This window comes from Marmota flaviventris, chromosome 7 (assembly GCF_047511675.1).
Source record: "Marmota flaviventris isolate mMarFla1 chromosome 7, mMarFla1.hap1, whole genome shotgun sequence".
Classification (NCBI taxonomy): domain Eukaryota; kingdom Metazoa; phylum Chordata; class Mammalia; order Rodentia; family Sciuridae; genus Marmota; species Marmota flaviventris.
Window position 1 is genome coordinate 5605144 of NC_092504.1, and position 13061 is coordinate 5618204.

At 55.9% G+C, this 13061-nt stretch overlaps 1 protein-coding gene across 1 annotated transcript in view; it reads left to right on the top strand.

The window, feature by feature from the left end:
• Evc2 (EvC ciliary complex subunit 2) overlaps window positions 1–13061 on the top strand; it is a 96633-nt gene that overhangs the window by 18430 nt on the left and 65142 nt on the right. Inside the window, exons 7-8 of the mRNA XM_071614780.1 lie at window positions 3299–3352; window positions 11219–11353. Coding sequence (XP_071470881.1) covers window positions 3299–3352; window positions 11219–11353 — 189 coding nt within the window. The remainder of the gene's footprint in view (window positions 1–3298; window positions 3353–11218; window positions 11354–13061) is intronic.

Sequence of the window (13061 nt, forward strand, 5' to 3'; positions counted from 1 at the left end):
ATGTGGAAATGTGCTTTAGAGGCTATTGTGACGGCCCCAGGTCACATGATAGAAGCAGAGTGGGGGGTGGGGGGCGGGGGGGGGGGGTGCCTGCAGCCACTGGCAACTTCCGGGAGTTCCTTCATCCCTGAGGCCACAGAGCCTGGGCAGCATTTCTGCTGCAACAGGAAAAGGAAAAAAAAAAAAAAAGCTGCAGGTAAAATTGGACAAGATGAAAGATGCTGGAGGATAAAGACCAGAAGCGAGAAAACCGTGAGGCTGTCGGAACAGAGCCATCCGTCAGGAAGTAATTAGGTACAAAGTCAAAAAATAGGACACAGAGAGATAAGAAATAAGGCTCAGACGGCCCAGAAGGAATGCCATCGATAGTTTCAGAGGACCGGAACAAGTCAGCTAACATAAAAATTTAAGACAAAAGAGTCAGACACTCAAAATGACACTGGACTCTTCCATGTCCTCTGGCAGGGAAATCAGGACCTCAAGCCAGGGCCGCAGTGTAGCCTTAGGCTTCCAGTGCACCTGGCACGGGGCTTGGGCAGCAGAGGTGCGGGTCCTGAGCCTGAGTGACTGTCCCTGCCCTGCCACACCCTGCTGTGGTCCTGTCTGTACTGCTTGTCCTTGTCTGTGATGGTCACTCTGCCCCTTGTCTCCTGCTTCTACTAGCATGTCAGCTCCATGAGCCCAGGGACTCATCTGTCCTGATCTTAGCTGTGTCCAGTGCCAGAAAGAACCCTACACAGAGCAGGCGAATGAACAGATCAATGAGCTAATGAATCTTGGGCATTTTTTTTAACTTCCCTGAGCCTGAGGTTTTTCATCTGTAGGAGGAAATCATTGTATCAATGTCTGCAGTCTTTGTGTGTGTGTGTGTGTTGCAGGTTCCTCCCTTTGTGAGCCTTTAAGGCACTCTAGGCAGTTCTGTGGACAGTCAGGGCAGAAAGCACACCTACCTGCCCGCCAGAAGATTCCAGAGTTCCCAGCTTCACAAGCTGAGTTCCGGGCTCCCTCCTGCTGCTGTCTTGAGCTCTTAGCCTCAGACCTGCCCTGGAAGTGCAGTGTAGAAGGTGCTTGGTCAGTGTTTGTTGAGTGAATAGTGCTGGAAGTCGGCAAGGTCCCCTTCCCTTGTTCTCAGCTTGTTCCACTGGGTGGACTTGAGAGTCTGGGTGACTCCTGGGCTTTCCTAAATGCTATGGAGTGTCAGTGTGTCTTTAGGACTGAAAATGATCAGACCCTGAGTCTGAGTGAGACTTATGTGAGCTCCACATGAGTGGTCGCTCTGCCTGTCCAGCACCACCTCCGGTGCCTCGGGGCTACAGCCACTGTGCCAGCTGCGTGCTCACCCATACTCAGACACTCAGTGGGACTTCACCAGGCTTCAGTTTCTTCATCTGAAAAATGAGAGCAGTGGGAAGACTCCCCAAGTCTCATCTAGTTCCGCCACTTTAGAATCATCTGGGAGTAACAGAGGAGAGAATGAAAATAATCTCCACTTCCTGAGAGCCTGCTGGGTGCCAGGCATGTGTGACCCTCAGAGCAAGAGGGAGAAGCATCAGAAATGCTTTGCAATTGGGTCCAGAAATGCTTTGTCAAACGTGCACACTTGCACACGGGTGCGTACACACACACACACACACACACACACACACCCCAAATCCAAGTGGGTTAGGTCACTGATCCTAGATGAAGGCAGATCAGGAAGGAGAAAGTCAGGACAGTGTGTCACGTACACTTCATGGCCACTTTGTAAATCCATCGCTGCAGTCCCCTGGCCCATGTCTTCTGACTTGTGCTAAGGTTCAAAACATCTTTTCCAGCCTTGAGTTTACGCGGTAAGCCAGGGGTTAGGGTCTGAATCCGAGCTCCACGGCACACAGACACTCCTGTTTGCCTAGACGGGAGGCAGGGGTGCTGTGGGGGACGAGAGCAGGGCAGAGAGCCCCCAGGTGTGGCCTTCCAAATTTAGCCTTAGCTGTCCAGCTCAGGGGACCTGAAACCCACAGAGCATCATAAATACGCCAGAGCAGCGGCCGCTTAAGCAGAAAGGGCAGAGCGATTGCCCTCTGGTTGTCACTTCTTTTAAGACTCATATTTAAATTTTTTTCTAAGCCCGTAGAAAATGAGCCATGGTAGTTGGTTTCTTTCAAAGCCTCTGACAGGTTGCCTGCTGCCCGAGCTGGACCTGACATGCTGCGTGCCTCCTGGGCCGTTGTCACAGTGGGGGCCCACGGGCCAGGGGGTTTTCTGCCTTGGAGCACAGGTCAGGTTAGAGAGCAGTGTCCCTGATGACCGCTGCACATTGCGCATGGCTCACGGGACTTCAAGCTCCAGGCCCAAGGTGACGTGCCGGGATACCACAGGGGAGCACTGCTCATCCCCGAACCCCAAATCCAAAATGCTGACAAACTGGTTGAGCACCCACGGGACACCGCAAATGCGGAATTCCATACCTGACCTCAGGGCATGGGTTCTGGTCAAAATGCAGTTGCACTTTGTGTTGTATAGAGTTTCTCTCCGGTGTGTGCGGAAGGCGTCTGCGGAAATTAACTGGAGTTTGTATTTAGTCCTGGGTCTCAGCCCCAAGAGGGTTCTTTATGAACATGCAGATATTCCTAATATGAAAACACTCTGAAATACTTCTCACTCAAGCACTTCGAATCAGGGACGCTCACCCTGTCTTCCCACCACCGCTCTCTCCACTCCCCCCACCTCCCCACCCAGCCCGGCTGGGCTGTGCCTCGCCCCTGCTGGGCATGGAGCTGTGCTCTGGCCTGTGCCCTTCCAGCTGTGGGGGGTCCTGCCTCCACCCCGCAGGCCTGTCCTGTGGTGGGTTTTCTTGGGCACCCCACGGCTGCAGAGGGTGTGGGAACTCTCACCCTTCATGGGTCTGGTGTCTTCTCAACAGAGGGACATTGAAGCCATTAGGTGGGTCCACAGGGTGGTCACAATGAGAGGTGACTCTAGGCAGAGAGTGGGTGGTCTCCCCTGGACACACAGCTGGCAGCCGTGGGCCCACCCCTTTCCGGGAGGCCTGACCCCCACCTGTGTTTCCCACACACCATGCCGCGGGCTCTCCTGGGTCTTAGGAACCTGCTGCTGTGTATGCGCGTGAGCGTTTGGTGGAGAAAGCAGGATCCAAAATCACAGACTTCCCGGCAAGGGATTGCAGGACCCCGCGGGCTCTTCCTTGCCCAGCTGTTGGCCGGGTGCCTGGTGGGCTGAACGTGACACCAATGCTACCCTGCGGACCAGACTCCGGGAGCAGTGACCAGAGTGTTTTTTTTTTTTTTTTCTTTTCCAGAACAGGACACAGCTGAAAGCCCTTCTTACCATAACAGCAGAAGAGAAGGTAACGGTAAGCGACACGTGACCCATGTCCCTCACAGCCACGGTGTTGGCCTCTGGCCTATCCCGGGAGCCAGGGGAGGAACCAGCCACAGGCCTCAACAGCCCAGATTGGGTGGAGGCTGGGGACTGTGTGGTGTTGCAGCTCCTCCGAGTGGCCATGGCTGTCTGGCTGGCCTCCCCAGGTGTCACCCCATGGGGCAGCCGCCATCTGGACAGGCCAAAGTGCCACCTGTCCCCCTGTGCTGCCCCTAATCCTGGCCTCACGTTGCCACCAGCTGCTGGTGACTTCCCGCATCGTCCCAGAGCCCTGTGGTTGGCAGCTGGCTCCTGCCTCTGCTGATCACCACCCTCACTGTCCCGTTTCCGTTCATCATTTTGGTGGCTCCCGGGGCGCACATCCACGTGTCCATCGAGCACTGTGTCCTGAAGCGTGTCAGAGCTCTCCAGAGGGTAAAAACGGACGGACGTGTGTAGGTGTTACAGGAGGGGATTCGTTAGAGAGCTTGACTCGGGATCTTGGAGGCAGAGAAACCCCACGGCAGCCCGTCAGCAAGCGGGGACCCTGGCGTGCCGGTAGCATGACACGGTCCAGATCTGAAGGGTCAGGACCAAGGAAACCCATGGTGTGCGTCTCAGTCCAAGGCCCCAAGTCCCAGCACCCGGAGCTGCTGGTCCTCTCAGTCCAGGCCCAGAGAGCCCAGAGTTCTGACGTCCAGGAGAAGAGGGGTGTGTGTGTGTGCCCCCCGTATTCTTTCTCTGTCTGGGACGCAGGAGGTTGGATGGTGCCCGCCCTCACTGAGGGTGGGTCTTCCCTCCTGGGTCCACTCAGAGCTGCCCCCAATCACCCTCACAGTCGCATTCCGAAACAGTGCTGTCCTGAGTGTCCTTATCCCACCGAGGTCACCTACCTGACCCCCTACCCTCTCCAGGAGCACTTCCTGAGTGCCTGCTGGTGCCAGCTGTCCTAAGCAACTGACAGACACCGACTCCCGTCATCTTCACCACCATCTTGGGAGATGAGTTCTGGCTTGAAATCACCCCATTGCCCAGCCAGGGAAACTCGGGTCGAGTGATTGCCCAGGGTCCCACGGTTGGAGCGTTGTGGTCCCCAGGCCACCTCCAGGCCTGATGCTCTCTCGTGGGATTCGCAGGACTTATGGAGTCATACAGGGCTACAGGTGATTGCAGGGAAGGACCCAAACCAAGAGGAGCCGAGGGGAGAGACAGCGGGGGAGGAGCAAACCAGCCACAAGCCACCAAGACCACCGCACAGGGGCGGCTCGGGGTGCGCCAAACCCTCGGCCAGTGCTGTGGTAGCACGTGGGGCGTGGCATCCACTAGGAAAGCTTGAGGGTCTTGCTGACAGGGTGTCGGGGGCTGGCCACGTGGGCACCTTTTGCCTGGCAAGTACCAGGATTCCAGGCTCCTGCAGGAAAACAGGGTCGGACACAAACCCCCTTGTTTGTGGGGCATTTGAGAGCAGAGCCACGCTCACCAGTGAGTGGTGGGAGGCCATGTCCCCAGAGGCCAGGACCCCACCAGCCCAAGTCCCCAGAGGTCAGCCAAGGCCCAGCCTCTCAGGCAGCCCTTTGAGGCTAGCAGTGTTGGATATTTAACCCTTCTGCATGGCCAGTGGGTGGAGGTCAGCAGTCAAAGCCAGGCAGGGTCACCAGGCAGCAGGCCACATCACCTGCTAGTGAGCTGGAGCCCTGTGCAGACGAGATGGAGAGTGACGAGCCCACAGTCTAGTGGGCCTCGGGACACTGGTGACCATTTCTCCTTGTTGGCTGTGAGTGAGCTCCTGTGTCCCCAGTGCCTTACCTTGCAGGTGGCATTGAATAGGTCAGCATCCCTTGATTGAGCTGACTGTCACCAGTGGTGGTCACCGCTCCAGGGAGAGGGCTGGCTGCTGCGTGGCTGCATCCACTTCACGGCTGTCCTTGCTTCGTGCCCAGCCCTCTGGGAGGATGGCGCTGAGCCCTCCCAGGGCCTAGGGCTGCCTTTCTGGGGAAGCAGGAGCAGTGCCCCTCTGGGGTGCAGCCTGCCCTGCCCAGGTGCCCAAGGGCTGGGGGCCACGTTCAAGCAGCACCCTATTGATCTGAGGAATACAGAGATGGCACCCTGCATTGCTGTGGGCACAGCGGGCGCTCAGACCAGAAGGCCTGGCCTCAAGTCCCCGTCCCTCCACTGACTGTGGTCTCGGGAGGATCGCTTACCTCTCTGGCCCTCTGGCTCCCCAGTCGTAACTGAGAGTGATCCTTGGACCCACCTCCTGGGTGGTTGTAGAGGCAGGTGGATGGCAGGTGGGCACCCCGTGCAGGGCCTGGCAGTTCACAGTGCTCAGCACACACCTGCAGGGGGTGTCGGTACTGTTGACGTGTGACATGACTCTGACCGCCTTGCCAGGTGATCTGCGATGGCTGAGAATGTGTGCCGCTTCCTAGGGCCCCAGGCTCAGGTGCCCACACTATGCTACAGAGTGGGTCTGGCCCAGTGCAGGATTTTAAGCAGCAGTGGAATCTGGGGCCATCTGGGGACTCAGCCACTCATGCCACTGTCCCCACATCACACTGAGACATTAAATGAAAAACAAAAAAGACCAAACGATGCACAGTTATGATTGAATTTCTGAGTTTATGACTTGAATATAGATTGTCCTGTGGGTCCCAGCAGGGGAGGAGAGCTCTGGCTGTTTAGACTGGCAGGCTTCCTGGAGGAGGTGAGGCTTGAAGACGGGAGGGATATTCTGAAGCGTGCAGCTGAAGGTTGATTTCAGGGTTAAGCCGATGCCAACTGCTGGTTAGATGGAACCAGAGTCCACTGGGGAGACACCCAGGGCAGGGCCCTTGGAAACCAGGTGTGCCCCACAGGGCTGCCTGGTACCTGCAGAGATGCTGAACTTACACTAGGAAGTTGCAAGTGCTCATGAAAAGGAGCCCAGGGGGGCCGGCAGCTCCCCTGGAGTCTTCATCAAGCAGCTGAAAAACACAGAGTAAAGACAGGAAGTTGCTCTTCGTGCAACATGCAGAGGACCCTCCATCTCCTTGATGAAAACTGACACATGTCACCCAAGGAAAAGGAGGCCTCAGGAATTTCTTTCCATTTTGTCAAGATGTTGTCTGACCCTCTCTTCCTCCTGGGTGAGTAGTCTTTGAGGGAAAAAGACTATCACACTGTGCCCTACCTGTGCCCCGTCTCTCTCACATGCAGGTGAAGGGGCCAGCACCTGACCAGGCACCAGAGACCGGATGCAGTGTTCTGCTGCAAGGATCTCAGGTCCAATCGAGACGTTTACAGCAGTTGCTATGGTACCCAGAATCATCCACTGCGAGTCCAATAATAATTCCCATGAGACTTTGTGGGCCATGTGATCAAGTCAAGGTTCTCCTAAAAATCTGAGTTCACAAGGCTGGATGGGAAGATTTTGAAAATCAAGAGTAACATGGGAAAATGTACCCTATTAGACCTTAAAAATATCGCAGAACTACAGTAACGCTGTGTATAGCGCTGAGGATGAGAAAGGTCTAGTGTGTGCAGTAGAATGGCATTCTAAATCAGTGGGAGAATGCCATATGTAAATTTGGGGGAAATGACTAGATCTTTTGGAAGAAAAACAAAAATTGATTTCCTAATGAGATTAAAGTCTAAATAGCTAAAATTATTGTAAAAAGTAAATATGAGCTAATATTACGTCGTATAAAGAAAACCATGGATTTGAGTATATAAATAGTCAGAAATAATTGAAAACTTGACATTTAAAAAGAGCACTAAAAAAAATAAAAAATGAAAATAAATCGTATGGTTAAAAAAAAGAAGTAAAAAAAAGATTAATGAGAAACTTGGGAAAGAATTTGTAGTGTATGCAAAAGACAAATGATTTATGTCTTTTGCATATGTCAGAGCCACTACTTACTACCTTGTAACCTGGGCCATTTAGTTAACTTATTTAGACCTTGGCATCGTGCTTTATGAAATCGGAATTAAAATAGCATACACATCATAGTATTGTGAGGATCAGACGGATTAAAATATGTAAAGCCATGGAACCACTGAGCTACAATGTGGTGGTGGTGACGGTGATGGGGTGATGATGGTGGTGGTCATGGTGATGGTGATGATGATACTGATGGTGGTGATGGTGAGGATGGTGGTGATGGTGGTAGTTGTCATGGTGGCAGAGATGATGGAGATGGTGATGGTAATGGTGATGATGATGGTGAGGATAATGGTGGTAGTGATGAATGTTGATGGTTGTTTCTGACAACCTTTTATCCCTGGGACCAAAATATTTGACAAGAACGCCTTAGAGGAGGGAAAGTTTATTTTGGCCCATGGTTTCAGAGGTTCAGTCCATGGTTGACCGACTATAGCTCTAGGCTCGAATGAGGCAGAGCATCTTGGTGGAATGGCATGGCAGAGGAAGTCTACTCAGTTCACGACAGTCAGGAGACAGAGAGAAGGAGCGGGGGAGAGACAGAGGGAACTCCACTTTCCAGGGACAAAACTAAGCCCCAAAGGCATGTCCCCAATGACCCACTTCCTCCAGCCACGCCACCCATGAATCCTTTCAGAATAGTAATCCGCCAAGTGGATTAATCCACTGGTCTGATCTTTTCATCTGACCTTCCCTGCATTATTGCACACATGGGCTTTTGGGGGCGTCTCATATCCACAGCATAACTCCAGTAGTGGTGAGCATGATGATGATGGTGGTGATTGGGTGGCCTCTTCTCCTTGCCAGAAAGCTGCATCTTGAGACCTAGCTCTTCTTTGTCCAACTTCATGGTGGAAGTTGAAGAGTAGAGGTGCTGTGGGCAGGGAAAGGACAGGGCCTAGTGTGATTTAGCACTGCAGATAAATGAATATGGTAGTTAAGGTGGTCTTCCCCAGGAGGCAGGCTCTGCCTACAAGATGTGCCTGTCTTTTGGTGTCAGAAAGTAAGATTTGCAAGTGAGAAGACAGTAGGATCCACAGAGCCGCCCTGCTCTGTGTTGGTGTGGACGAGCATCCTGGCTGGGTGCCACGTCCAGCCAGACCCCGCCTCGCTGAACTGCCCGGCACCTCTGCTCTCCCAGTTATCTCTGCCACTCTCCTGGCCAGAGGAGCGCAGAACCTCAGATTCGGATTGAGAAGGTGGAGGTGGGAAGAGGAGAGAGGCTGACGGGGAGGGAGGAGAGGGGGAATGTGGAGTGTGGGCACAGCACAGGACCTGCTGCCTGTGATTCTGGCCCAGTCCTTGTTTGTGGTTCTCACCAGTCAAGCAGCTTCTCCCCTGGACTAGGAGAGTGGGACTAGGAATTTCACAGCAACCTGGATGGTGGTTGGTGTGACCTGAAGGGAGAACATGGGCACTGGCGGCCAGCAGCGCTCAACTGGCATTTTTCAGGCGTGGATATGAGTTACTGAATTTCCTTGCTCATCTGCTTGTCTGCTGGGCGTCTCTGCAGGATTGCTGGGCATTGAGTGAGAGGAGGTCAATCACACACTGGCTCCGTGTCCTGGGAGCCCTGGGGGACCTGCACGGCTCAGCCCCTTGGTCAGCAGGCTCTTGCTCTCTCAGGCTAGAGATGGGAGTCTCAGACGTTGACAGGGCCATGCTGCCTGGGAAGGTTCTGGAGAAGCGACCTTCCACGTGCCTCCTGGCTTCACCTGGCCCGGGAAGCCCTTAGCCTTCGCCTGCTCCCAGCTGCACGCTGGCCTCTGCCTTTGTTTTCACAGGGCCATCTTCTCTGTGTGTCCTATGTCTGTCCATCTCCTCTCCTATGAGGACATGGTCAGGGGACTTAGGGCCCACCCTAGTTCAACACGACCTCATCTGGATCACATCTTCATAGATCATATTTCCAAATAAGATCCCTCATAGATCCTGAGAGTTAGCACTTCAGCGTGGGCTCAGCTTTGACAGCAAATCAGCTCAGCCTGGCGCCTTGCCCGGACACCTTGTCTAGGCGGTCCACAGGGCCAGTGCCCGGTCCCTCCCTCCCTCTTCCTAAAGCTGTGAAACAGGCTGCCCCTTCTGCAAGAGCAGACCTTGGTAAGCTCAACCCCAGCACCTTGGCCTCTTTAGAGACGTTGGGGGGGGAATCTCTTCTCTATCAATATTTTAATGTCACCTCCATGGAATACTATTCACGTTTATCCAGTTTAGTGACATTTTCTTGTCCAGTGGGTACACAATCAGGGCTCAGAGGGATACTCCAGCACAAAAAATGTAGGGGACCCTGGGTTTCATTTTGGTGTTAATCAAAGTCCTGATTTAGGAGGTCCAAGTGGGAGGCAGAGTGGCTGCCCACCCTCTTGGTAGACGGCTGAGCCACGGGGCGGTGAGGCTGCCATTGTGCTTTGGTTCAGCTGCCCTCAGCGTCTAGGGGAACCCCTGCATGGGGCTCAGCTTTGACAGCAGGACGGCTGGGGTGGCCTGGTCTGTCGGGAGGACTTGCCCTTGACTGTCACCTGCATGCGGCTGCAGGAATGAGGAGTGGGCTACTTGTCTGCTGGCTCCTGAGCAGAAGGTGTCCCTGTTGTCTGCAGCCGTTTTGAATGAGACTTGTCCTCCTGGGTTGGCCTCTCTGGAGCAGCTGCTGAGACAGAGGAGGGCACAGTGTATTTCCAGGTTGCAGAAAGGGTAGCCCCTGGGGCTGGGGGCTGCTCCCAGACTGGCTTGCAGGGTTGGCCCGAGCTGGCGTCTGATTCCTTGGGTCTCAGGAGGGTTCCTCCCCTCGCCAGGCTGGTGAGCGTGGCTGGCTGTGACTAGGCTGGCTTCACAAACACATCCACAGTTGGTACTGAACACCTTCTTTCCTTCAGGCACTCTGTTCATGCCAAGCAGAGGGGCCTGCGTCCCCAGCCCTGGGTGAGAACTGGGACGCTGCGTGCTACTGAGCCGCGCTGGCAGCCAGCATCTCACAAGCGGCCCCACTCCCTGCTGGGATTGGGCACCTCCTCGTGCCGCACCCAGGGGCTCTGGGAAGCACGTGTGCTGTCCTCCTCGTGCCGCACCCGGGGGCTCTGGGAAGCACGTGTGCTGTCCTCCTGGGGCTTTGCAGGTGCATCTCCCCAGCTTCTGCTTTCGCTTTGTGTCTTTGTGGTCGTTATTGACCTGCAGATGACACCCCCAGCGAGGGGGACAAGGAGGAGCCAGGGGTGGGCAGAGGAGGAGGTAGGGTCGCCGTCCTCAGCCAACCTGGTGGGGAAGCCCTGGAGCCCTGCTGTGCTCTGCTGCCAGGTGCAGGCAGTCCTGGGAAGACTGTGACATCAAGTGAGGTGGCTCTCTGCTGCTGATTCTGACCTCGAAGCCAGGGGCTGTCTGCTGCCCGCATGCCCGCAGCTGCACACCAAGTCCCTCTTGACAGGCATCGGGGTGGCGCGGCTCCTTGTCTGCCAGTCATGCTGAGCCCTCGGGGCTCCTGCCCAGCTCGTGGAGTGGCAGGATGGCCCGGTGCCCACCCACCTCCTGAGAGAATGTCTGCTGCCCTGTGCATCCTCCCCGTCTCCCCCGTGTCCTGGCTACACCTCTGATGGGTGGACCTCCTGGGGTGGGGGTCTCAGGTGCACTGAGGTACTGGCCCCTGCAAGATTCTGCCCCTTACTGTTAGGAAATACTCAGGTCTCCAGTGCTGCCTGATGTGTGGTATGTGTTTGACTTTGGAAATGATCGTTCTTGAGTGGCGAGCCTTAACACCAGGAGGGACTCAGGCTCCGAGAGGGCCAGCAAGGACCCCAAGGCAACCAGCCAGGCACTGGGAGAGCTGGTCCCAACCCAGGTGGCTCTCCTGACTCCCTGTGTGTTCTGCTGAGGCTCTTGGTCATCTGCTGACCTTGGCAGATGGGAAGTGTGACCGCGGGTGACTCTCACTCTCCCTGTTTCCTGCAGGTTCTACCCAACCATGGTCTCCACGCAGCGGCCTTCTTCACTGCCTTCCTGGTCTCCCTGGCACTGAGCTGGACGGTACTCTTCTTCTTCACGCGATACCAGTGTCTGCAGGGAGGTGTGCTGGCCAGACGTGGGGTGAGCTTCTTCCTGGGGCAGTGGGTTGGTGGTGGGGCGAGGTTCATGCCGAGCGGGTGGCCCCTATGCGCACCAGGTGGGAGCCGGCTGAGATCTGCGGGCGAGTCTCATCCCCGCTCCTCCAGACACTGACCACGCGTCCTGGATTGCATCCTCACCACTAATGCTTTTAAAACCCTCCCTGAGTGATTCATTCTAAAAAAATTATTTCGTTTTATTTTTAATTGACAGAATAGTCGTACGAGTTCATGGGGTCAGCGTGGTATTTGAATGTCTGTGTAGAGTGTGCAGTGATCAGATCAGGGTCCGAGCACATCGTTGCCTCACACACGGAACATTTATTTGTGGGGAAAACATTGAAAATCCTGTCTGTCCTCTGTTTTGTCTGCACGGTAGCCTGAGCCTCCGGCTGTGCAGTGATCAGCAGAGCCCCCAGTGCTGCCGGCGCTCCCTCTGCCTCCAGCCCACTCTCTGCCTCTATCTGATCAGCCTCTATGGCTCCCGCACGTGAGGGAGGGCATGTGGCACATGTCCTCCTGTGCCTGGCTCGTGTCACTCAGTGTGACGTCCTCCTGGTCACCCAGGTTGTGAGAGGACATCATCTGCTGATGCTGAACTCTGTTCCGTCATGGGAGTGTGCCACATTCCTTCCTCTCTTCACCCCTCGTGGTCACTTAAGCTGGTTCTGTCTTTGGCTCCTTGGGTGGTTTCCACCAGTGGCCGGGCTCCGGGCCCTGCAGTCCAGCACCCACTGCGGGCAGGTGTGTCCTCGCCACCCACTTCAGGCCCTGGTCCACACTGCCTGCTGGTGGCCTTGGTGCTTGCTGTCGTCCCTGGGGGAGCCCAGGCTCCTGCCCCTTCCCTGTGTTCTCTGCTCTGCCACTCCTCGGGACATACGTCCTGGGAGGCTGAGCTCCTACCGCTTGTGCCTTGTCTGCCCAGTGCCCTGTGCTGTTCCCTGGCACCCGCTTCCCCTGCCAGTCATCGCTGGCCACTTCCTGGAGGTGCGGGGCTCTCTGGGTTCCCCCTGCCTTCGCTGGACACCACCCAGCACTCCTCACAGTCCCGTAGCCTGGCCGCACCCCTCCGTCTCTTGGTCTGGGCTCCACAGCACATCCTGAGGCCGGGATTCAGGGTTTACGTGGAAGTGATCCCCACGGGGTGAGGGAGGGGGAAGGCGGGAAGGCAGCTACGCGGGGGACGCGGCACCAGCCGACTCCTGCCCAGGGCACGAGGCAGCCCAGGGTGTTTATCTCCAATCCCACCAGTGACTGTTTGGGGCCAGGAGGCAAGGAGAAAGGATGACGCTGTGTCCCTGGCATAGGATCTGAAGGCCAGCAGGATCCTCCAGGGAAGGGTCATGTGTCGGCTGGTGGCGCTTGGCTGGTGGCCACTGCAGGGTCGGGGCAGGGGTTCAGTGGGGCCAGGTGGTGTCTGTGTGGCCCTTGCCTGGGTGGAACCTGTGCTTGAGGCACCCCTCCAGGGCCCAAGGGGGAGTGAGCACTTGGCCAGTTGATGGGTGGACAGACAGGAAGGAAAGCCAGGTGGCGGGGGTGGGAGGGCACCCCCTGGGCTCTTGGTTGGTTTGTGCAGGGCCATGGAGGGCTGGAGCCGCTGTGACTCAGGGCCACCCCTAGTTGCAGCCCCTGGGAAGGAACGTCTGCCATCCCCCTCCTCCTCTGTGTGGGAACCTGAGGTTCGTGAGTCT